This window comes from Trichomonas vaginalis, chromosome II, assembly GCF_026262505.1.
Source record: "Trichomonas vaginalis G3 chromosome II, whole genome shotgun sequence".
Taxonomy (NCBI): domain Eukaryota; phylum Parabasalia; order Trichomonadida; family Trichomonadidae; genus Trichomonas; species Trichomonas vaginalis.
The window spans coordinates 14618651-14641781 of NC_067204.1; the positions used below are offsets into that span (position 1 = coordinate 14618651).

Below are 23131 nucleotides of genomic sequence, written 5' to 3' on the forward strand. Positions count from 1 at the left end.
AATTTTTTTTATTTCGTAAGAAATGAGTGACAACAAAGCAGTCAAGAGTCCAGACGATGAATATAAAAAGAAACTAAACAGAATTAAATCAAAAATATGCTATTATAAAAAGAAGCCGCAATGTGGTGGGGCTGAAAACGATAAAGAGAGGAAAGAAATAATCGAAAAATTAGAAACCTACCGTTCAATCCTTAAACTATGTGAAACAAAAATAAAAGAATTTAATAGAATAAATAAATTGCTTGGAAGAGATGAATTTAATAAAGATGAATTTTTAAACTCTATCCAAATTTAATTTTTATTTCTCTTTGACAACATCTCTCTTTCCATCATTACTGCATAACCACATTTTCTCAATTTTAGTGGTTTGTTATTTTTAACATATTCTTGCATCATTTTTATCATTTCCTCCCTTGTTATAATTCGTGGTAAATTTTGAGCTTGTGGGGTATTCATTTATGATAAAAATAAAAATTTGTTATCACTTATTTTATCGTTAATGGTTTACGTTAATGGTTTTTAGGTTATTCAATAATTAATTATTTTTGAAGAACTGAAGGTGCTACCATGTTACCATGTGCTACCAGGTCATTTAACTTCTCTGAAAAAATGAGACAACATGACATTTAGACAACAACACAGGAGGAAGGCATTCATGACTTATTTTTGAAGAACTGAGGGTGCTACCATGTTACCATGTGCTACCAGGTCAATGAACTTCTCTGAAAAAATGAGACAACATGACATTTAGACAACAACACAGGAGGAAGGCATTCATGACTTATTTTTGAAGAACTGAGGGTGCTACCATTTACCATGTGCTACCAGGTCAATGAACTTCTCTGAAAAAATGAGACAACATGACATTTAGACAACAACACAGGAGGAAGGCATTCATGACTTATTTTTGAAAACTGAGGGTGCTACCATGTTACCATGTGCTACCAGGTCAATGAACTTCTCTGAAAAAATGAGACAACATGACATTTAGACAACAACACAGGAGAAGGCATTCATGACTTATTTTGAAGAACTGAGGGTGCTACCATGTTACCATGTGCTACCAGGTCAATGAACTTCTCTGAAAAAATGAGACAACATGACATTTAGACAACAACAGAGGAGGATTAATGCAAAAATAAATTCCAATCATACTTTATAAAGCATCATTTACAGGTATTTCATCGTCAGTAAATGAATCCTCATTATCGTTTGGTTCAAGCTGTTTATATAATCCTTTCATTTCTTCTTTCAAAACATAACACCATGTTTGTTTACCGTCTATTCTTCTATGTTTCCTATCACATTTATCCTTAATACTCATTTGAAATTCTTGTCTTTCATGTCTGATGGTTTGCAGAATAGCGCATTTTCACACGTCATACCTGTACACAATTCATCATAATGTGTATTTATCCATACATCTAAAGGATTTGTTGATAACTCGATTAAATCTTGTTTGGCTTCAGTCATCGGTATGATTCGTACATTAAATGATGAAAGGTCATATTGCATAAAATATGTTAAAAGGTTATCATAAAATTCCTTAGTGCATGAATCCATTAAATTCTTGAAGTAATCAAATTGACCCTTAAATTTACCATTAACTCTTAAAACTACATATCTTCTGTCTCCAACTTCAATTTTGACAGGGTAAACATTGTTAGTTACGAAAATGAAGTTTGCAACATTCTGAGCAGTTCTTCTGGGTTGATTCTTTTCATTAATTCTTATCTCATTATCCGTAATAATTGATTTCAAAGCGTTGAAGTTTGCAAGTCTATCTTCACCTACATTCTTGAGTTCATTAAGTACAAGAAACATTTTATTCTCAACTACTGAGTTGAAATTACCCGTTAGCTCACCTATTTCAGTAATGTTTTTACATGAATAACCAGCGAGAAGTTCAGAAATAATGTCTGTAAATCTGTTTTACCTGTTCCCTGAAGTCCTTTCAAAATAATTGCTGTTTCATTCTTGATTCCAGGATGTTGAATCATTGATGCAATCCAGCCGAGAAGGTATTTATACACTTCATCGTTATTATCACAAATGGCTTCTTAATGAAATTCATAAACATCTCAATTTTTGAGTAATCTGGTTTTTCAAGAATGTTGTATTTATAACCCTGAAACGTTGAGAAAACATCTGGGGAATCAGATTTAAAGCAAACACCCTTAACGGTTAATGAGGATAATTGATTTAGTAGTACATCCCATGCTGTTATGGTTTTACCTTCTTCTTTAAATAATTTAATCATTTTGAGTGACTCTTTCATGTTTGATTGAAGAACGAATGATATTTGATTCATTTTATCGTGGATATTATAGTCCTTTTGAATGAAATATTTATTTCCACAATCTACAAAACGGATTACACGTGATAAATCCTCAATTACTTCAGAACTGTTTTTATACTGATGATTTTCAGCCTTGTCTAATATCTGTTATCAAAAACGAGTCATCAAGTTTGATATCAAATGTTATTTTTGGCTTACGTAATAAAGGTAAAACATATTCATCATAATATTCCTTTTGATAAAGTTTTAGAATCTTCACCAAAACAAATGGAGAAGTCATTAAATGTGCATATCTACCACGTGCTTTTTCAAAATTACTTTTTGCATTTTCTGTTAAACTGCAGAAGTTATAAACGTTATCGTATGCTTCATTAATTAAATGATCCGGTAACGAATTAATTGCTTGAAACAGTGTGAATAATGTAACTTCTTTTTCTAAATTCATGTTTCCACCGTCATTATGTACTTCAAAATCACAGATGCCATCAACTATGCTCTGGGCAAGTTTATCGTCAATGTTTACATCTTTGTTTTCATTCATTATACTCTTTATTTCTTCATTCTTCTGTTCAACTTTTACCTTAATATTCAAATCATTTAATATATCATTCACTGTTCTGGTTAATGTTGAATCATAACTTCCACGAATGAATGAGTATGTATTGATTGGTTCTGATGCATTCTTGCGAACTCTTGAATCAGCCATAACTACTAATGAACGCTTTGAATCATCAATAGAAGTCATTATGTCAATATCATAATCATTGCAGGAATAACATTTAATCATTCTGTTCGAAACTGCATAGAAGAAATTAGTGTTGCAATAAATGTGAAGACCTCCTGAAGCGGTTTTAACGATAACATCTTTATCCGAAAGTTTTGATAAAATGTCTTTTCTAACTGTTTCTTTAAGTTCATCATTGTATGATTTATTGATATCAACATCTATAATCGTTAAATTTGAAATTTTATTTACTAATAAAGCCATACCAGTTTTCCTTCCTCTTCCTCCATCATGTTTGAGGTAGTTATGTAAATCAATCTTGTTTTCACCAATTCTTTCGTTGAGGGTTTTAGTTTCTGCCACAACTAATTCCTCAACTAATGAATCAATAACTTTTTCATCAGAAACGATATAGTTGCTGTTGTTGCTGTTTGTTGCTGTCATTTATATAGGAATAAAAAAATAAAAATAATTTTAAAACTAACTTTATTTTTGGACTGCATCAAATTTTCGTAAATGTTGTCAAAATGTCATGTTGTCACATTTTTTCAGAGAAGTTCATTGACCTGGTAGCACATGGTAACATGGTAGCACCCTCAGTTCTTCAAAAATAAGTCATGAATGCCTTCCTCCTGTGTTGTTGTCTAAATGTCATGTTGTCTCATTTTTTCAGAGAAGTTCATTGACCTGGTAGCACATGGTAACATGGTAGCACCCTCAGTTCTTCAAAAATAAGTCATTATTGAATAACCTGTGTTGTTGTCTAAATGTCATGAGTTAAATAACCGAGTGACCTGGTGACACCTCCAGTTCTTCAAAAATAATTCATGAATGCCTTCCTCCTGTGTTGTTGTCTAAATGTCATGTTGTCTCATTTTTTAAAAGAAGTTCATTGACCTGGTAGCACATGGTAACATGGTAGCACCTTCAGTTCTTCAAAAATAAGTCATTATTGAATAACCTGAAACCATTAACGATAAAATATATTTTTGGTCGTTTATGACAAAAATAAATGGTTCATTTACTCACAATATTTTTGTACAAAACGACCCCAAACTTTTAACTTCTTTTCTGCAGTTTCTAATGCTATCTTAGCGAGTTCATATTCTCTAAATTCTCTCTTTAAATCTTCTTGTTCCCATTGGTCTAGTTCGTATGAAGAATCTCTATAACCATAACATATCTCACGTTCATGTTCTAATTGTTTTTCACACGTTTTTCTAACTTCTTCTTCAAACAAATGTTTAGCATTCTCTACTGTATCTTCGAGTTCTTCTTCATCTAATTTCTCATGAACTTTCTTGTCTATGGAGTCCATAATATCTTTGACATAAAATGCATACTTTACAGAGCACCATTCAGCAACAAAATGAACGAGGTCAGGATGTATGTAAATACCTTTGAATTCATTTATAACACCCTTTGTAAGCTCATAAAATGCTTGTTTTGAGGTCGAGCCACTTTTGGCTCCACCGTATTCTTTCAACCAAAACTCAAGAATTTCCTGCATTTTAGCACTATTGAGAAATCTGTTTAAATGGTTTAACTTTCCCGCTTCTCTTGCCATCTTTGTTGCATTAATGTAATCATCCTTGTCTCTACGTAAGACTTCAATACCGTTATAAGTGCCTTTTGTGAATGTTTCGCCATTAGATTTGTTCGTGAACGTCTGTGCTTCGACTGACATTTCTGTTCTTACATACAAAATAAAAAAATAAAAATAATTTTAAAACTAACTTTATTTTTGAACTGCATCAAATTTCCATGACTGTTGTCAAAATGTCATGTTGTCTCATTTTTTCAGAGAAGTTAAATAACCGAGTGACACATGGTGACGTAGTGACACCTTCAGTTCTTCAAAAATAAGTCATTATTGAATAACCTGAAACCATTAACGTAAACATTAACGATAAAATTTTATTTGCAGTTCATCCATTACTTCATTACCTAATTAATTACAGACATAAAATATATTTAGTTCATTCAATAAATGCAGTACCATGCGAATACAGTCATAAATGGTGGCATATAATCTTCACCCAAGCCTGTTGGATTTGTTGTGAAAGTATGTGAATGATTTCCTCCTGGTTCAGTTTGTCGAAAAGTCTTTTTTGCTGAATGGTTATAATCTGGAGATAAAACGTCATAGCCAGCTTCATACTCTGAGTTGTATAATGGGTGGTCTCTTAATGAGTGGCTATGGTCGCCAGAAAAGTTTGTAGTTCCTGTATGAGTGTGTGGTGGAAGGTTTGCTTCTTTAATTTTCTTCGAACCTCCTGTTTCCTTTGAACTATTAGCACAATAGAGGAATTTATCTACAATCTGCTCCCACGTACCGAAAACCAGAACTGTTGCTGGATTTGTTGAGTTCATTGACGTATATAATAGAACCAATGGGGTAAATCATCTCAAGAATTGTATTTAATCCATTATGAATATTGAATTTATTATATAATATTGAATTTGGTGAGTATTTAAAACTGGTCTTGTTATCAAATATTAACGTATTATTTTTGAAAATTGCTTTTCTAACATCTTGAAATTTTGTGATTTCAGACCAGTTTCTTCCATCACTACTGATATTTACTAAATCACCACATCCTAAAGCAATGAAATACCCATCAATATAAAATAAATTTGTAAATCTATAATTTTGAGTAAGTTTTGGAGTGAATGAATAAACCAATTCCCAATTTGATAAATCCTGTGATAAATAAATATGTCTGTTATAACTTACAGGATATGAATAGATCATTTCACCTGAAACGAGAACATAAACATTTGATCCATAACATAAAGCTTCAATGTCTCCATCAGCTTGAAAAATTTGTTCAAATTGACCTTGTTGTATTGAAGATGATCTATAAATTTTATCATTTTGTAGGATAAAATACATGTTGTTAATGTAATACCACTTACTTGTATAATCAATTTTCAAATCTGATGACATCATACTAAACATATAATAATTTATCCCATCCTCACTAATGAAAATTTGATTGACTTCATAAATTAGTACCCATTTATTATTAACGCATCTAATAGGATTATTTGGATATTTAAATTTAGCATCTTGATTTAAATTACATTTGAACCATTGGATACAATCGAATGAATAACAAGGGTAAAAATCATCTCCAACCGTTATCATTCCCATAAATTTGCCGTTATTATATTCAACATATAAAATTCTTGGATTAATGATTGGCTTTCGTGTATCAGGATTCAAAACAGATGGAGTAAATGATTCATAGTTTTTAAAATCATTTGTTTTAAAATAATAAAGCACTCCATCTGTATAAAATAAATACATGGTCACTCCATCGAAACATATCCATTCAAAAGAATCTATATCAAAGGTTTTATCTGATGATTTCATAAAATTTAAAAATGGTGGAGTAAAATAGACCTCTGATTGTTTTATTTCTTCATTAACAAATGATATATTAGCTTTCTTCATTAACTCACTATCCACATATTCCTTATCTGCTTTCTTCTCTAACTCATCGTTAACATATGTTTTATCCGCTTTAAGGTCTAAACATCCTGAAACCCATCCTGTATCAGCTTTAGTTTTTAAAATCTTTGATGTCCATTCATGATACCATTCAACCATTTCTTTAATTTCATTATCTTTTTCATCCACATATTCCTTATCTGCTTTCTTCATTAACTCACTATCCACATATTCCTTATCTGCCCTCTTCATTATGTCATTTAGGAAACCTTCTATGAATTCCTCATTTAAATTAAATCTTCCAATCTTCAAAACTTTAGGAAATGCATTTAATGCGTAATATCTCTGTTCTTCTGGTGGAATTGATGTTATATCATCCGTTATACCTTTAATTTTAGAATTCATAAATAAAATTTCTTTTATATTTGATATCACCGCACCACCTTTGCAAACGAATTCGAAATGGTCATTTTTCAATACTATCTCCAAATCTCCATATTTCAACCTTTGCGTTTGTTCTGCCGTCTTTGAATTATATGCATATATGGCGTATGTAATGGTCTGAGGGACCTGGGTGCTTTGTGCCTTAAGTTGTTGTGGTTGCTGTTGTTTAATCATTTATTATGATTTAAAAATAAATATTTAATCCGTTATCTCATCACCTATTTTTTCTATTTGAAATTGCCATAATATTTCATTCATGAATTCTAAATCACAATCAAATAGGTCGTTATTCTAAATTTAATATTTGATAAATCTTTTGAATGAAGAATAAATGAATTCCCGGATAATTGAAACGGAAATGATAAAGAAAATGTGTTTAAGTTGATGGATAAAATGTTTTGTATTGATGGGTAAGAGTTAGGGTCTAATGTTTGATGTGAAAATCTCATTGGGGTATTAACTTTATCACATTTGATTAAAATGAAATTGGAACCAGTGTCAGAATACAAAACATCCCCAACATCTTTTTCAAAATTTAATATCCCCAACAATGAACGAAGATGAGGAGTACAAAATTTAATTTTCAGCGGAAATTTAATAAGGTTATTTATTTCATCAAGTTCAAAAAGTTTATCAGGTTTTGATTTAAAATTTTCTTCATACCATACGATAAATGATTCATTTAAATAACTTAAAATCATGTTAATATCCCATTTCGCTATCACATTATTTATATACATATCATACGTTTTTTCATGGTCATCTTTAATAAATGATATATAATCTGAAGGGTCTAAAAGAATGGGATTAAATTTACCACTCACAGAAACGAGAGTAACATTATAAATTCCGCTAACTGTTAAATTTAATTCACAGTTATTATTCGAAATAATATTGATAATTGACATTTTTATTACGATTAAAAATATGGTAAAGCGTTATTTTCCAGTGATAAATAAAACTAGAATAAGATTACCTCAAGAATTCATAAATTCAACGAATAAGAAATTCATTCATGTTATAAATTTTAGTGTTTTCAGAAAATATGAGTCAATGTCATATTCATCAACAGGTTATATTTCACTTCATTCAAATTTAGTTCAATCAAACCCATATAATGACCATTTCATAAGATTTTCAGATGGTATTAAAAATGTAATTGATAGATTAAAATATGAACAGATTGACAATATCGAATTTTTGGAATTTTGGTTTAAATATCCTGATGGAAAAAAGATTGAAGTTAAAGATAAAGCTGATACTATAACAAAAACAATTACAATGACCGATCCAGATAGTGGGGAACAAAAAGAAATAAAACAAACGATAGAAACTGGTGAAAGGTCAATTATTATTGATTATGATTCAAAGGATTATTATTCGATAATGTTAATGCTTGAATATTAAATAGCCTTAACAAAGAATTTTTCAAGTGATATTTTATATTCATCAACTATTTTATTATAAATATCATTATATGTTAAATGAAGTTCAGTTGTTGTTCCGTTCTTTGATATCTTAATTGTGCTAATATCCTTTATAGGATTTATTTTTGCAACTGTTCCGCAGCATGAAACCTCATCATCTATGAAAAATTGAATCTTAACGTCTGAATCTTGAACATCACAAAGAATGGCGATAATGTGAATTAATGATTCATAAGGTAAAATAATTAAACCGGATTGGTCAATTAAATTTATTATTGAATCATAATTATTAATTATTATATCAACGGTAAATTTTCATTAATTCAGAATTAATGTCTATTTTATATGGCGCATTGCGACTGGAATCGTAGATTCCTGGTTCTCGATGTTTGATGAAAGAGGTGGGGGGTATGTTGGATAAGTGGGAATTTCAACAGGTTCTTTACCGGGTTCAGATAAAATGATTGGGTCTCCATCTTCTTTATTTTCTCCTCCTCTTTTCGGTAAGTCACGAGTTAATAAATTGGACTGTGTTGCTGACCTTGTTAATTCAGGGCTAACATTAACTTTAACATTTTGAATAATTCGTGATTTATCATCATTTACGTTATAACCAACCGTAATCTCTGCTTTTGCGTTTGTGTTCTTTTGACTTGTGAAACGTCTTCTCATTTATAATTGAATAAAAAAAAGAAAAATATATTTAAAGTTTTATTTAGTTGTTACGGTAATATCCCAAGGTTCATCATTGTTTGCTTATACTTTCTTTGTAACTGCACCAATTATGTTATTGATATTGCTTTGAGTTTCTTCCAGTCTTATTTTATCATTTACAATATCTTTAATCATTTCATTACATGCATTCTTAAAACCATCTGATTTTTCTAATTTACGTCTATCACTTTCTTTAATTAAATCAAAGTTATAACCTTGTTGAGAATAAAGTGGTTTCTTTATCAATTCCTTGAACGCTTCTGAAAGTGAAGATGAAGAAATTCTTGCCACTTGAATTGGTTTAAATTCTGCTTTCATTGCTTCTTTCTGTTCATTGAACACTGGATCGAATAAAGCAACTTTAAAGAATTTCTTAGCTGGAATTTCAGGTCTAATATTTGCATATTGACCATCAAACTGGTTAGAATATCGTGGTAATCCATCCGGTCCCTCTTCAATAGCATTTAATTCTTCATTGAAATAAGAATATGGATTATAACGGTATGAATTAATTGGACCATTTTCACCTTCTCCAATGTATTGTTTAACAGCTTTTCCATTTTCATCAAATTGCATAGGATAACGTTCATTATATGCTTTACGTTTAGGATAATCAGTTAGTTAATTTATAACCATTTATGACTTTAATATTACCTTGACCATCAGTAACGAAAACTTCAGTTATACCATCAGGTTTTCCATTTGGACCCGTAATGTCTGCTTCGTGTGCTTCCCAATTTGGACCATGACGTTTGGCATATGCTTGAGCTTCTGGTAATGTTAAAACGTTTCTCATTTGTTTAACATCCTTTTGAAGACCGGCAACAATGTGGACTAATTCTTTCATTCCGTCTGGAACTTTCATAGTTCTATTATATGCACCCTTTTTGTTTGTCCCTTGTTTTAATGGAACCTGTAGAAGATTTGCTATTTCTGTCATGTTTAATTATAAATAAAAAATAAAAATTAATTATAAAAAGTTAATCAAATTTAACACCTCCTTTATTTAAATCAACTATTATTTTTCCATGTTCACCTAATTGCTGATATTGTGTGTAAAGTTCATTAATGCTCATTGGTAAATTCACTTGATAAAGCATAACGTTCAACTGTTGACGACTAAACCACTGAAAATGAAAAGGGTGGACAGGTTTGATTTAATGTTTGTGCTTAATGCTTTGAAATATTGAACAGCCATAAAGAATGAACACTGAATGTGTCGACATTGAGTTAATAACTGATTAAAATATGATTTCTCATTAGTTATTAGTTTTGATTTCACGCATCATCTAGAAAAATTAGTGAATGCAAAAATTCTTTATCAAAATTTGAAATAGAAAGTGTTTCAAATAATTCATCCCGTTGTTTATCAATAATTTTATCCTCTAATCCTTGCTTCTTGATTGTATTATATAATTCTTTATACATTAAAAAGTTTTTTAAATAATCTTCTGCTTCTTCTTGTGATAAATAAATAATTGGAATTTTGATTAAATGCTTTAAAGATTCAAATGTATCATCTGAAGGTGAACCTGAACGGTTGATATAAATTAACACATGTGAATAGGGGGAAGTGTTAGCAATAATGATAATTTGTTTTAATATCGTTAATGTTTTACCTTTATTTTGTTTACCAATTGCTGCAGTGATTGAATTTAAGTAACATTCAGAATATGGAATTTTCATTAATTTTTCCTTAGATAGAGCATTTCTATTATCACTCAATGCTTCATTAATCATATCATCTACGTATGTATTATATACTCCCGCTAATTCTTCATAAGGGGTGGATGAATTTAAATCCATTTAATCAAAAATAAATTTATAATTTTAAACATTTCTATTCATCAATATTTCATCATATGAACTTCTATACTGTGGTGGTGTACCTGTTGGATGATATTTCAAACCTTCATCCGGTGTCCATGTCCAATATGTAGTCCTAGTAAACCAAACCTGAGGAGGATTTGTCACCTTTGAACAGTAAGTGTCATTTTCACCCTGAATGATTGGATAAGCTTTCACTTGTACTGTAACTTGTGAATTGAAAGTTTCTAATCCATCAAAGAATATACCCGCTCCATCACGTTGAACTGGAATAGTGCATAAGAATGAAGTTTGGTCTTTCCATGTTCTAGCTAATGGTGTGCCATTATCATCATTCAGTGGTCTAGTTAATGAGTCCTCGTATTCTTCTGTGCATTCATTCACTCCATCTAAATCAGAAGCTTGAAGCATACGTGTAAAGAATATGTCGCCCACTGTGGTCATCGCTTGATCGGGGAAGTTTCTGGAATCTATAGTGACCTGAAGACCTCGAAGCATTGGATTTTCTAAAACTGTTCTTTGCATTGCATTCTTTGGAAATGTTAACACAACATCTGTAACATTATGAAGAGCGTATGAGAAATCTGAGCTAATACCTTCAGGAGTGATGCAACCTCCATTTAGTGAACGAACGTCAATATGTTGAGCTGGAATCATGAATGGATCTTCCTTACTGAATAAACGTGGTATTGCTTTAATTGATTCTTCAATTAAACCGTATCCTGGTGTAATGCATTTATCCTCTAAAACTTCCATCTTTGTGCATGAAATAATAACGTTATCAACTGTTGCGTCAGCAGATGTAGTGGCTAAGCTTGTAATTAATTTGGCAGGAAGTCCGATTTGTTGGAATTTGCGATCATATTTATAAACATGATTCATAATCTTTTCATAATTTTCATCAGTTATCTTTTCATAAACATAATTTTGTAAATCAGCAACTCTTAACGGGTCAACCTGACAAAATACTAAAGTATCCCTGAAAACATAATATTTAAGAATGATTTCACCAAATGATTTAGGATAATCATCGAACGCCTGAAATGCTAACAAATCATTTACCGGAATAATCATATCAAAAGTGACATCAACTTCTTCATTTGCTTTCTTGAAAACTTCTGAAGGGTCAATATATTTACCACATACTGAGTTATCATATTTTTGAACATTATTATATAACGAATGAACAAACTTTTTAACTTTCCTTTCTGATTTTGGTTTATATGTTGCAAATGCGAAAGATTCACGGGCGCAATCCATCTGAAGATAACCAGCATCACCTCTTTCGGTTTCTACTTCTAATTGTTTAAAGCTTTGATTTGATGATTTGTAACCAACGAATAAACGCATGCATTTAAAAGTGGCATCACATGTGAAAGCTTTATTTGAAACTAGAGTTGCTTTAACTTTGCGTTTAATATATGTGTCACCTAATTGGTTCACATCATGAGCTGGATTTGTAATTCTTAAATGAGTTTGTTTATCATCAAAATATGGAGCATCAGAGTCATAGCATGAACTTTCAAGTTCTCTATAATATCTTCTACCGTCATTCTTTGCGAATATTTCATTTATCTTTTCGAATGAATGAAACACATTTCCATTAATCGGTTTAGTGTTTGGCACCAAATAGTTAGTCGTCATTTATTAATAAATAAAAAATCAAAATTAAAAGATGAAAATGAATTTTTAATTTTAATGAAATAATCAACTATGGCTGCAGGATTCTTTAAAAAATTATGGGATAAAGTAAAAAGAGGAGCGCATAAAGTTTGGGAAACAATGAAGAAAGGAGCAAATTGGATATTTAAGAATAAAGAAGCAATTAGTGACGTTGCTGAATCAATAACACCAAAAGCTGCCCCAATAAGAGAAATTTTAAATAAAGGAGAAAAAGTTTATCAAAGACTACAACCGATACTAAGATAAAAATAATATTTATTTTTCCACTATCCACCCCCTATTTTATTAAGTATTCCTTCAGCCATTCCACCAATTGCGTTACCTGCTTGTGCTCCCATCGCCGGATTACCTGCTTTAGCACCTAATACTCCACCTATGATAGTTCCTGCCGTTTTCGCTACTGGTGCCAAAAAGTTTGCAACAGGTTTAATAACCTTTTTATAAACCCAACCCGCAGCTTTCTTAATTCCATCCCATAATTTTTTAAAGAATCCTGCCGCCATTTCTGATTTAATATTAATTAAAAAATATTTTTCATCACTTATATTCTAATTTTTATTTAATGATAAATGAAACCGATTTTAAAAATAAATGAAACAAAGGAGGATGAAATAAATGAAAGTGATAATGTTCAACAAAAAATAAACGTTGTTAAACCAATTACTGAAATAAAAAATTTTTCATCTGTTGAAGAATTTAATGACTATTATGCTAACAATAAAAAATTATTTGAAGAATTGACAACGTGTAAATTGAATAAAATGTTTAAAGTTGATGGATTCAAAATTTCAAAAATAAAAGGGGTGATTAGTTTGAAATCTATTCCTCAATCAAGAATCACCTCATTAATGAAAATTGATGATTTAACAAAAAGAATAGAAATTATTGAAGAGCGAATAAATCAAATTATTGATTTCATAAATCATGACTCGTTGAGCCCGGGTCCTTAAAGCCCATCACTGAGTTCAAGGTTATATTCATCAAATATTTCATTATTAAATGCAACTTCTGCTAGTTTATTTATTTTTTCAATACGATCATTTGAAAGTCTATCGTTTAATTTTTTCTGAAGTTTTTCATTTCTAGTTCTGAAACTTTATTTGGATGATATGTAAATTCATGAAACTCTTTGGCCTCGGTTTTGATCATTAATTTACAAAGAACTTTTGTGGTTGGAATTCGTTTGAACCATTTATTAGTTATATTCGTTATATATTCAATATCTGGAATTAATTCCCAAATTTTTGCATTTTCAATTAATTTATTATCAAATGCAAAAGCAATGGGTTTAATATTATGTTTACCTTTATAATATAAACTTTCTACATAATCATCGAAATAAACATCTACTTGTTTAACATTTTCAAGAATTGGTGAAAGAGCATCCATTAATTGATTGACGGTTACGAATCTTGATCCACTCATTTTCTTACGAATTAAAAAAATAAATTATTATTTCATTATGTATGGGCTGAGTGTAAATGTCTTACAATTTTGAAAATTTTTTAAATCTTGATTTATTCAAAAACGTAAGAATAAAAACCGTAAGAATCATACATTTTTTACTTCATATGTTAAAAAAAATGATACAAAATCGTTCAATATTGTATGAATTCTTACGTTTACAAAAAAAGTCACACAACCCTTCAACATATACTACTATGCCTTATATATATATATTTGCCATTCTATAATTGAACGATTCGCATACTCCCTATATCAACCTCTTAAATCGTGGTTTTTAGAATTTTTTTTTCCAATACCTTCTTTAAAAAGCGACGTAAATTCCAGGAAGACTCGATATATGCTGAATGTAAGAATTGGCCACCTTATCTTACAGCAATTAATTAAGAATCAGCATAATTACTCATTTCTCATTGTGATGGTTTCATTGCAAAAAGTGTAGAAAAAGAAAGTACAAAAAAAAAGTGAGTGCGGGACAAATTTGCCAGGTGTCACTTTTTCAATAACCTTAAATTACGCTTTTCTAATTTTTTAAAATAACCTTAAATTATATTTGAAGAAATTATGTCTATGATATATGTTTTATGCTAGAATCTTGGAGTTTTCATGCACTACACAAGAGCTCCAAGGTTCCAAGAGTGAATGCTCAATAGCAATTATAGAGATGTACCTTTTCAAAATGACTTTTACTGATTAAATTTAATCAATAGAAGACATTTTGAAAAGGTACCTCTACAATTAGATATACAAGAGATTCAAAGCTTCATTTCAGATAGATTTGAAACTTTGAAACTCTTGGTAGATTTTGAGTGAATGCTGACAATCATCTTTGAGAAGGTTTTCTTTAAGAAAACCTTCTCAAAGAGGTTTCTCAGGAGCCCTGAGGCTCTCTTTCGTAATGATTGGGAGCCTTGGACTCCTGAGACGAAGAATGGCTTCGCCGAATCTTTGATCAGCAGAGGCCAAATGAAAAGGCCTCTGCTGATGGATTCTCAGGAGCCCTGAGGCTCCCTTTCGTAATGATTGGGAGCCTTGGGACTCCTGAGACGAAGAATGGCTTCGCCGAATCTTTGATCAGCAGAGGCCAAATGAAAAGGCCTCTGCTGATGGATTCTCAGGAGCCCTGAGGCTCCCTTTCGTAATGATTGGAGCCTTGGGACTCCTGAGACGAAGAATGGCTTCGCCGAATCTTTGATCAGCAGAGGCCAAATGAAAAGGCCTCTGCTGATGGATTCTCAGGAGCCCTGAGGCTCCCTTTCGTAATGATTGGGAGCCTTGGGACTCCTGAGACGAAGAATGGCTTCGCCGAATCTTTGATCAGCAGAGGCCAAATGAAAAGGCCTCTGCTGATGGATTCTCAGGAGCCCTGAGGCTCCCTTTCGTAATGATTGGGAGCCTTGGGACTCCTGAGACGAAGAATGGCTTCGCCGAATCTTTGATCAGCAGAGGCCAAATGAAAAGGCCTCTGCTGATGGATTCTCAGGAGCCCTGAGGCTCCCTTTCGTAATGATTGGGAGCCTTGGGGCTCCTGCAGCAGAGTATCGCTCCGCTCCATTAAATTTTTTAAAAAAAGTGCCGTGTGGCAAATTTGTCCTGTTCCCCATCTTTATTATTTTTTTTATTCCTTTGAAAAGTGACACTGGATAGTTTGTCCCTTTCTCAAAAAAAGTTACGGTAGACAAAATTTGACATGCACTCAATATTTTCAGCTATCAAACATAAATTTAGAGGCAATTTAATTTATTCCTTCTATTTTTAGAATTAAATTTTTAGCTATCATACATTAAAATAAAAACATAAATGCTACTAATGAAGTTTTGCCGATATCAAACACAAACTGTTGGACAGTTAATGAAATTAAGAATAGTAATGACAAGTTTACCATTACCTTCCCAAACACCCGATGCATCAATGACATTGTTAAATATATAGTCTGCCTTTGTGAATGCATATTTAGATGTTCCAAGAAAATCATAAAAACTATCATATGAAACAAGTTCATTCTCTGGAATAATAGCATCTCTAGACAAAATCCATGAACTTCCTCCACCCGAACCTCCATTTGCATGATGACTTGCAAAGCCACCAAACCAACCTGATCCTGCACCAGAATGTTCCCCACTCACATAATTTGATTGAACTCCTTGAGGATTCAATGATTTTGTTTCTTGGGCTGATTCCCCTGAACCAAAACTGAATCCAAATGTCAAATTTGCTAAATATGCTGAGTTGTAGACTCCATTTGCAAGCCATCCTTGTCCTTCTAAACCTCCTGAACCACCTGCACCATCATCAGCTCCAAGAAATGTACCATCTCCGTTATCAGAACCACCTCCAGCACCGCTCACAATGACCCGATGCCAAAGATCGTTTTTGACAAATTTGACAGCGGTTTGACCACCTCCTGAACTTGCTAAACTAATATAATTTGCAGCATATCCTCCACCTCCATAACCTCCTTCAGTCATGTTTTCTTTTGCATAACATTCAGTAACATTTTTAAAGCTCTTCAATTTATAAATTCCTCGACCTCCAATTGTGGCATATGCGATAGTTTCATTAGATAAATATATGGTGCCACTGATGTATGCACCTGCACCACCAAGACTAGGCTGTCGAAGACATTTAACATTACCTTTAACAGATTCAACAATTTCGTCTTCAATACATGAACCATTTGGATATCGATATGATGATACATGACCAGTTGAACTTCCACCAGATGCACCATACAACTCAAATTTGTATACACCTGGTGAAAATGTGATGACGTAGTCTGTACAATCATGATTGTTTTCGCAAGGATATTCGAAGATATACTTATTTCGAATTTCTGTGACTTTCAACCTAGCTTCATAATGACTTTCATTATACAATGAATACTTAATCATATATTACTCAATAAATCTATATAATACTAATATTTTTATATATATAAACATATGATATTAATCATCAATATTTCATAAGTAAAACAATATAAACTTCAATTTGTAAGTATGATGCAATTCAAGTATGTCTTGTAAACTAATTTATGATAAGTATTGTATAATGTTTCATATGATAAAAAACGAAAAAGTGGTTTTAAAAATAAGTTTATTTTTAATTTTTTTATAAAAAATAGTTTTAATCCAACTCAATAATCAAATTCTTCAGAGGATAAACAACTATCAATCGCTTGATAAAGTTATACTGACAATCAATAATGTTGAAATTTCACTTACAAAGTCATTTGCAGTTGCAATTTCACAAACGTTTTACTCACAATATCTTTTAGACAACGCTATTAACAAAATTGATATACAAACAGATATCATATCACCAAATACATATAATGTATTAAAAGACATTCTTCAATACAATAAAACAGAATTCGAATGTGACGAAACTGTTTTGAAAGATCTTTTCCATATTGGAATATCTCTTGAAAGCCAAGAACTGATCAATTTCTATAAAACAAATATTATTGACAACATGAAAATCGACAAAAACAATTGTTTTCAATTACTTGAATTTTATTTGGATTTTTGTTCAAATGATAAAATCAATGAATGTTATCAATTCATATCATCACATTTTTATGAAATTGATTCTAATCAACTTAAAACACTATCCGAAAAACTTGGTATTGACATTCTTCAACAAATATTTAGCAGTGACGAACTTGAAGTCGAAAGTGAAGATTCATTAGCAAATTTCATTATTTCTCTAACACAATACAACAACAATTTCTATCCATTGATTGAAAACATTCATTTTGAATTTTGCAGTGAGAACACCATCAAAACAATCAAAGATTTAACTAATCTAAACAATTATCAATCTATTGTCAACTCACTCTCAGATTCATTAATCCGCTCAAGAAATCCTAACTCAAAGGATAGAACGCAAATTGAGACTAATTATTTCGGAAGCGGAAATGTTGAAATGTCTGCTACATCTTCAGGTTGCCCTATTGATTTGATTAATAAATATCGAGAAGATGATTATTTCGTAACTCATGATATTCCTAATTCATGGGTTGAGTGGAAATTAAAGCAAAACTATTCAATTCAACCTACTGAATATATTGTTAGAACATGTCCTAAAGAATAATCTACAAACCAACTTCAGACATGGAAAGTTGAAGGTACTACTATTAATGGAGAAACAAATGTTATTCATGAAATAAATAATTCAAAACTTAACAGTGGCGAAATACGAAAATATTCACTTAATACAAAAGATAAATTTATATCATTCAAATTAATTCAAACAGGCAAAAACAGTGACAATCGCGATTATTTGTATCTTGATGTTTTTGATTTTTCAGGTAGAGTTTATCACAATTAATACAAAAATTAGTCAAATAAAAATATATGCTGATTTAATTAAATAAACTTTATTTATTATTTACCATCAATAAGAACACGTTCACACCATTCACAAACAACAGGGTTTTGCTCTTTCATGTTATCAAGTTGGTCCTGGAACTGAAGTTCTTTAGCGATTCGGTAACGCTCAACCAAGTTAGGGATATTCTTCAAGAAACTCTTCATACGCTTATTCATCTCTTCGTCTGAGTTAGATTCTTTGTACATCTTGACAACCTGAGAGCATAGGTTAGATGTGAGAGGTCTGAAGTACTGGAATGCTGTAAGAAACTCTTCTCCTTTATTCTGGACGCTCTGTGTGAAAATAGCTTCTGCCCAGTTGACTTCTGTGTCCATGTCGTATGCGACTGCTGTTGTGAGTGCGAATGGGAAGTCTTGAGAAACTGAATTAAAAGGAGATTATTGCAATTATTTTTATTCATAACATCAAGAGCTTTTCTTTTCAGAGTAGTTCTTTTAACCATTTCTTTAATCTTTTTGCTTGATAGTTTACGCTTTTGCCTAATTCTGGAATTCGTATTTAAGTATTTCCTAATTAGCGTCAATATTATGAATGGTGCATATAGCCATGCACTAATATCTATGTATTATCACTAAGTTTATGTGCTTTTCCTTGGAATAATTCTTTGCCACGTTTATCTTCAACCTGTAAGTTTAATCCATCTGGATAATTATCTTTAAATTCGGACGGATAGAATCCATCGTAAATATCTCTGAAAAACTGAGCGCTCATTGGAAGATCATAAGGTCTTTGCGGCGAATCGCCAACGGTAAAATCAGAATTGTATAATGTGATTACAACTGGTTTTTCAAATTCAATCCTCCTTATATTGTTGTCTTGCTTTAAGTGTGTCTTCGTATTCAAAGCGCTTCTATTAAGTTGGTCAATTTTTGCTTGAAATGCATTCATGTCATCTGGACCATGCTCATATGTTTTATCTTTGGGACCTGGCCCTCCGACCCAATGAAGATCATAATCCGCTAAAAATTTTGTTATTTCATCAAGTTCTTGTTGCAATTCAGCATTCTTTTCCTGCTCATCTAACAGTTCCTGTTCTAATTTTGCTATTTCATCTGATTGCTGTAAAGCAATTCTTTCTAATTTGGCATATTGAGCCGCGTTATCGTCGCGAGGGGTTTGATGTGCTGGTTTTAGTGCACTCAATGGCACTTTCGCCAAGATGTTTGCTCCTTGGCCTTTATAACTCATTGAATTTTAAAATCTCGTTAAATTTTTGCATTTTTGACACTTTACAAAGATTTTTTGTTGTTGCTGTTTCAATCGAGTTTTGATAGGATAATAAAGTCAAGTTTGTAGGAACAATAATTCTATCAGTTAATGAATATAGATCTACATTTTCTTGGTCTTGTAAAATAGGAGGTTTAGAACCACACAAAGATTTCTGAAGATTTGGAGTTTGAGAAGTATATTTTTTGAAAAAAATGAACCAAAATAATTAAGTAGAAAATTTCTTATTTCCGTCGAGACATTCAAATCGAAATTACATTCAATTCAATATTTCTTAAAAGTAAACCAATCGTTGAAATTTTCATTCATTCAAGCAATGTCTACTGACGATGATATCACAGAGGAAGATTTCGAAGAAGAAATAGAAGATCAATGTGCCGTATATTGCTTTGGAACCGAACCAAACAGGACTTACAGTGGAATTAAGATGGACAAATTAGATAAACTCTTCGATTCTGACCAAGACGATGGCCATATCATCTTGCGTCCCAATACAGTCCTTCATCACAGATATCAAATCAAAACAATGATAGGACGTGGAACATTCTGCTTAGTTTGGCTTGCTTATGATTATTTAAGATGTGAAAATGTGGCGATCAAAGTACTAAAGAGATTATATGATGATAATCAAGATGATTCTCAATTCGAAGATGAGCTCTTGATGAATCTTTATCTTTCAGGTCTTGACGATACATCTAAGCAGATCACTCATTTTTACGACGTTTTTTACTACGAAGATCACTGCTGCTTCGTATTAGAACTAGTTTCACAGAACATTTTAACATTCATTAACTATTTCGATGATATTTATGTTCCAATTCCTCTTAAACTTATCAAAAAAATTGTTGCCGATACTCTCAAAGGACTCAATTTCATGCACAAGAACGAAACAATCCATACAGACTTAAAACCAGAAAACGTTTTTGCAGAACGACCAATTTTCCCTTATGAGCCGTTTTCAGAAGATGATACACGAGAAGTATTCAATTGCCTTGAAGACGATGAATCAACAATCAATTTCAAGCTCGGAGATTTCGGAAATAGTTGTTTCGCAGACAATATACTTAACGATTTGATACAAACCAGGCAGTACAGATCCCCGGAAGTATTACTCGGCTTACCATATACAAGTTCTGCCGATATTTGGTCCTTAGCCTGTATGACCTTTGAATTAGCCACTCGCCATCATTTATTTGACCCAGTTTTATCAGATTCTGATAAAGAAGAAACCCCAAAGAACAGAGATCTCTTTGATGCCGTTCATCTTTCAATGATTGAATCAGTTCTCGGTCAGATACCAAGAGATTGGGCTCGTAACGGCAAACTCTATCCATCTCTTTATAATAGGCACGGTGAATTAATAGCAACATACCACAAGCAGTTACCTTGCTTATATAATTTGCTAATTAAGCATGGCTTGAATGAACAAGACGCTGCAGAACTTACTGAATTCTTAGAGCCAATGCTAGCTATTATTCCTAAGCAAAGGCCTACTGCGGAACAGTTGTTAGATTCTCCTTGGTTGTATATGGTTTAAACAAAAAATATATAATTATAGATTTATTATTAGTTAATATTTATTTTTATAATAACGCTAATGCTTGGCCAACTTAGATTTTGGAATTCGATATCCAAATCTTTTCTTTTCGGTTCTTACTTTGGAATCAGGGCCATGAGATGACATGATAATCGTTCTATTTGGTAATGTTAAAATCTTTTCTGTAATGGATTTGATTTCATGAGGCAATAATTTATCAACATATCTAGGATCTTCTGTTGGAATTGATTCACCTGTAATAACTACAGCTGATCCATAGCTGTAGAGTGCAATTCCACCACTTGTTGGTGTTCCAACTTCGATAACTTTAAAATCTTCATCGTCAACCATGATTTTATCGCCATCGTTTACATCTTTGATGTCTAATTTCTTGGTAACGCCAATGATGTCTAGATTTTTAACGAATTGTTCATGATCTTTCTTTGAAATGTAGTATTTTGCATTAGGAAACTTGTCTGCAAGAGCTTTAATAGCTTTCATGTGATCTCTTCTTCCTGTTGTACTAACGAAATTAACGTTTGAGCCTTTGAAACTAGTATCTAGAAAATGATTAATTGTTTCAGGCTCATCAGCAGGATCAACAATTAAACATTCTTTTTTATCACGAATAATATAGCATTTTGTCATAAATTCTCCAAGAGGAGCTGATATTATGTCCGCAAAACGAACAAATTGAGAAGAAAGCATTACTAATTATGACTATTTAAAGTAAGCAATGTATTATCTATTTGGTAATTAATAGACTTTCATTAATATTTGATGTTTTTGTTCATATTAAATTTATAAATTGATTCAATATAAAGATCTATTAATATTTGCAGAGTAAAAATTATAAAATTTGAAAAGATAGACATAATAATAATGGTTTAGAATACAAAAGAATAAAAAAAAAATAAAATTATTTTCTAGGAGAACTTCCTGATTGAGAAACACCTCTCGAAATTGCTAATACTCCTAAGCCATTTGCAATTTGGAGCTGTGCATCTTCTGCTTTCTTGGATGCAGAAATTTGGTCAGGCAACTCTGTTTTTGATATTCTTGGCTGTAAGAAATCAATTTGGCATGTAATAAATGGCATTGCAAGTAGCCTTAAGAAGAGATAGACATTAAAATCGTCTGTTGAAGCCACTGTGTTGAATCCTTGGAAGGTAAATCCCATGAAATATGATATCGAAGATATTTGCACGTAGTAGTCTGTTCCAAAAGCAGGAGTCTTAAATGACAAAATCGAATTTCCATTTGTAGGCCTATCTTCCGGGAAATGCAAGATTGGATGATAAGAAGGATCTGATGCAACGTATTCTAACTGCTCTGCTGGGGTAATATATTGGTCTCTTGATTTGATATAGAACATATCGATTACTGTTCCAGTTAAAAGCGATTCCCATCCGGGTATTTCTGCTTTTTTGATAATTGTTATCGGAAGTACAGCAAAGTAAATAAAGAAGTCTAATAACGATATATGATTTGAAACAATAAAACGAGCGTCTGGATTAATGGAGCCATTGATATTAATTTTGATTATACCTGATGCAAAGAGAAATGCACGAGCAATATTTCGGAGTATTTTCTGTGAAAAATTTTTATATGATTTTTGATTTTTGAAAAATCCTTCAAATAGAGGAATTATTCTAATAAGGACAAACCAAATTATAAATAATACAAATGAAAATAGTAATTTGATTGGACCAAGAAAGATAAAGAAGCAGAAAAATTGATAAATTCTATGAATAAGTAGAAATTTCGGTGGTTCAAATAACGATTGATAGAATTTATCATTTACATCGGCCCTCTTGACCTGTTTCGTGAGTCTTGGATCATAATATGGAATTCTAGTTCCAAACATTATTCACCAAAAATCTTGTCACTTTTCTGTAATAGGCTTTAAAATTAGATTGTAAACGGCAACTTT

At 31.7% G+C, this 23131-nt stretch overlaps 9 protein-coding genes and 4 pseudogenes across 13 annotated transcripts, besides 3 other annotated features; 2 read left to right on the forward strand and 11 right to left on the reverse strand.

The window, feature by feature from the left end:
- Nucleotides 1–11471: part of a mobile genetic element that runs on past the window's edge.
- Nucleotides 23–295, forward strand: TVAGG3_0545090 (uncharacterized protein; the record flags this gene model as incomplete). The annotated part of the gene is made up of 1 exon (XM_051238008.1): nt 23–295. The coding sequence occupies one exon, from the start codon at nt 23–25 to the stop codon at nt 293–295; it is 273 nt and encodes a 90-aa protein (XP_051095832.1).
- TVAGG3_0545100 lies at nt 1943–3005 on the reverse strand (annotated as a pseudogene). Its single transcript has one exon. A coding segment is annotated over exon 1 (1063 nt).
- TVAGG3_0545110 (uncharacterized protein) lies at nt 4045–4710 on the reverse strand (the record flags this gene model as incomplete). The annotated part of the gene is made up of 1 exon (XM_051238009.1): nt 4045–4710. The coding sequence occupies one exon, from the start codon at nt 4708–4710 to the stop codon at nt 4045–4047; it is 666 nt and encodes a 221-aa protein (XP_051095833.1).
- On the reverse strand, nt 5007–5900 carry TVAGG3_0545120 (annotated as a pseudogene). Its single transcript has one exon. A coding segment is annotated over exon 1 (894 nt).
- Nucleotides 5943–7098, reverse strand: TVAGG3_0545130 (uncharacterized protein; the record flags this gene model as incomplete). Its single annotated transcript, XM_051238010.1, has 1 exon — nt 5943–7098. A coding segment is annotated over one exon (1156 nt), but the record flags the coding sequence as incomplete, so codon positions are not given.
- Nucleotides 9108–10005, reverse strand: TVAGG3_0545140 (annotated as a pseudogene). Its single transcript has one exon. A coding segment is annotated over exon 1 (898 nt).
- Nucleotides 10046–10871, reverse strand: TVAGG3_0545150 (annotated as a pseudogene). Its single transcript has one exon. A coding segment is annotated over exon 1 (826 nt).
- A 1370-nt stretch (nt 11472–12841) lies between the features above and the next one.
- Nucleotides 12842–13078, reverse strand: TVAGG3_0545160 (N-acetylmuramoyl-l-alanine amidase family; the record flags this gene model as incomplete). The annotated part of the gene is made up of 1 exon (XM_051238011.1): nt 12842–13078. One exon carries the CDS (start codon nt 13076–13078, stop codon nt 12842–12844), a length of 237 nt encoding a protein of 78 aa, XP_051095835.1.
- Nucleotides 13079–14505: 1427 nt separating this feature from the next.
- Nucleotides 14506–15640: a mobile genetic element.
- Nucleotides 15641–15700: a mobile genetic element.
- A 165-nt stretch (nt 15701–15865) lies between these two features.
- Nucleotides 15866–17118, reverse strand: TVAGG3_0545190 (glycine-rich protein family; the record flags this gene model as incomplete). The annotated part of the gene is made up of 1 exon (XM_001309266.2): nt 15866–16930. The coding sequence occupies one exon, from the start codon at nt 16928–16930 to the stop codon at nt 15866–15868; it is 1065 nt and encodes a 354-aa protein (XP_001309267.1).
- Nucleotides 17119–18417: 1299 nt separating this feature from the next.
- Nucleotides 18418–19644, reverse strand: TVAGG3_0545200 (uncharacterized protein; the record flags this gene model as incomplete). Its single annotated transcript, XM_001309267.1, has 1 exon — nt 18428–18748. The coding sequence occupies one exon, from the start codon at nt 18746–18748 to the stop codon at nt 18428–18430; it is 321 nt and encodes a 106-aa protein (XP_001309268.1).
- A 315-nt stretch (nt 19645–19959) lies between these two features.
- TVAGG3_0545210 (spliceosomal complex assembly) lies at nt 19960–21204 on the forward strand (the record flags this gene model as incomplete). The annotated part of the gene is made up of 1 exon (XM_001309269.1): nt 19978–21198. The coding sequence occupies one exon, from the start codon at nt 19978–19980 to the stop codon at nt 21196–21198; it is 1221 nt and encodes a 406-aa protein (XP_001309270.1).
- Nucleotides 21205–21255: 51 nt separating this feature from the next.
- On the reverse strand, nt 21256–21906 carry TVAGG3_0545220 (hydroxyacylglutathione hydrolase gloc family; the record flags this gene model as incomplete). Its single annotated transcript, XM_001309270.1, has 1 exon — nt 21256–21906. The coding sequence occupies one exon, from the start codon at nt 21904–21906 to the stop codon at nt 21256–21258; it is 651 nt and encodes a 216-aa protein (XP_001309271.1).
- Nucleotides 21907–22083: 177 nt separating this feature from the next.
- Nucleotides 22084–23062, reverse strand: TVAGG3_0545230 (phospholipid acyltransferase family; the record flags this gene model as incomplete). The annotated part of the gene is made up of 1 exon (XM_001309271.1): nt 22118–22573. One exon carries the CDS (start codon nt 22571–22573, stop codon nt 22118–22120), a length of 456 nt encoding a protein of 151 aa, XP_001309272.1.
- Nucleotides 23063–23131: the final 69 nt, after the last annotated feature.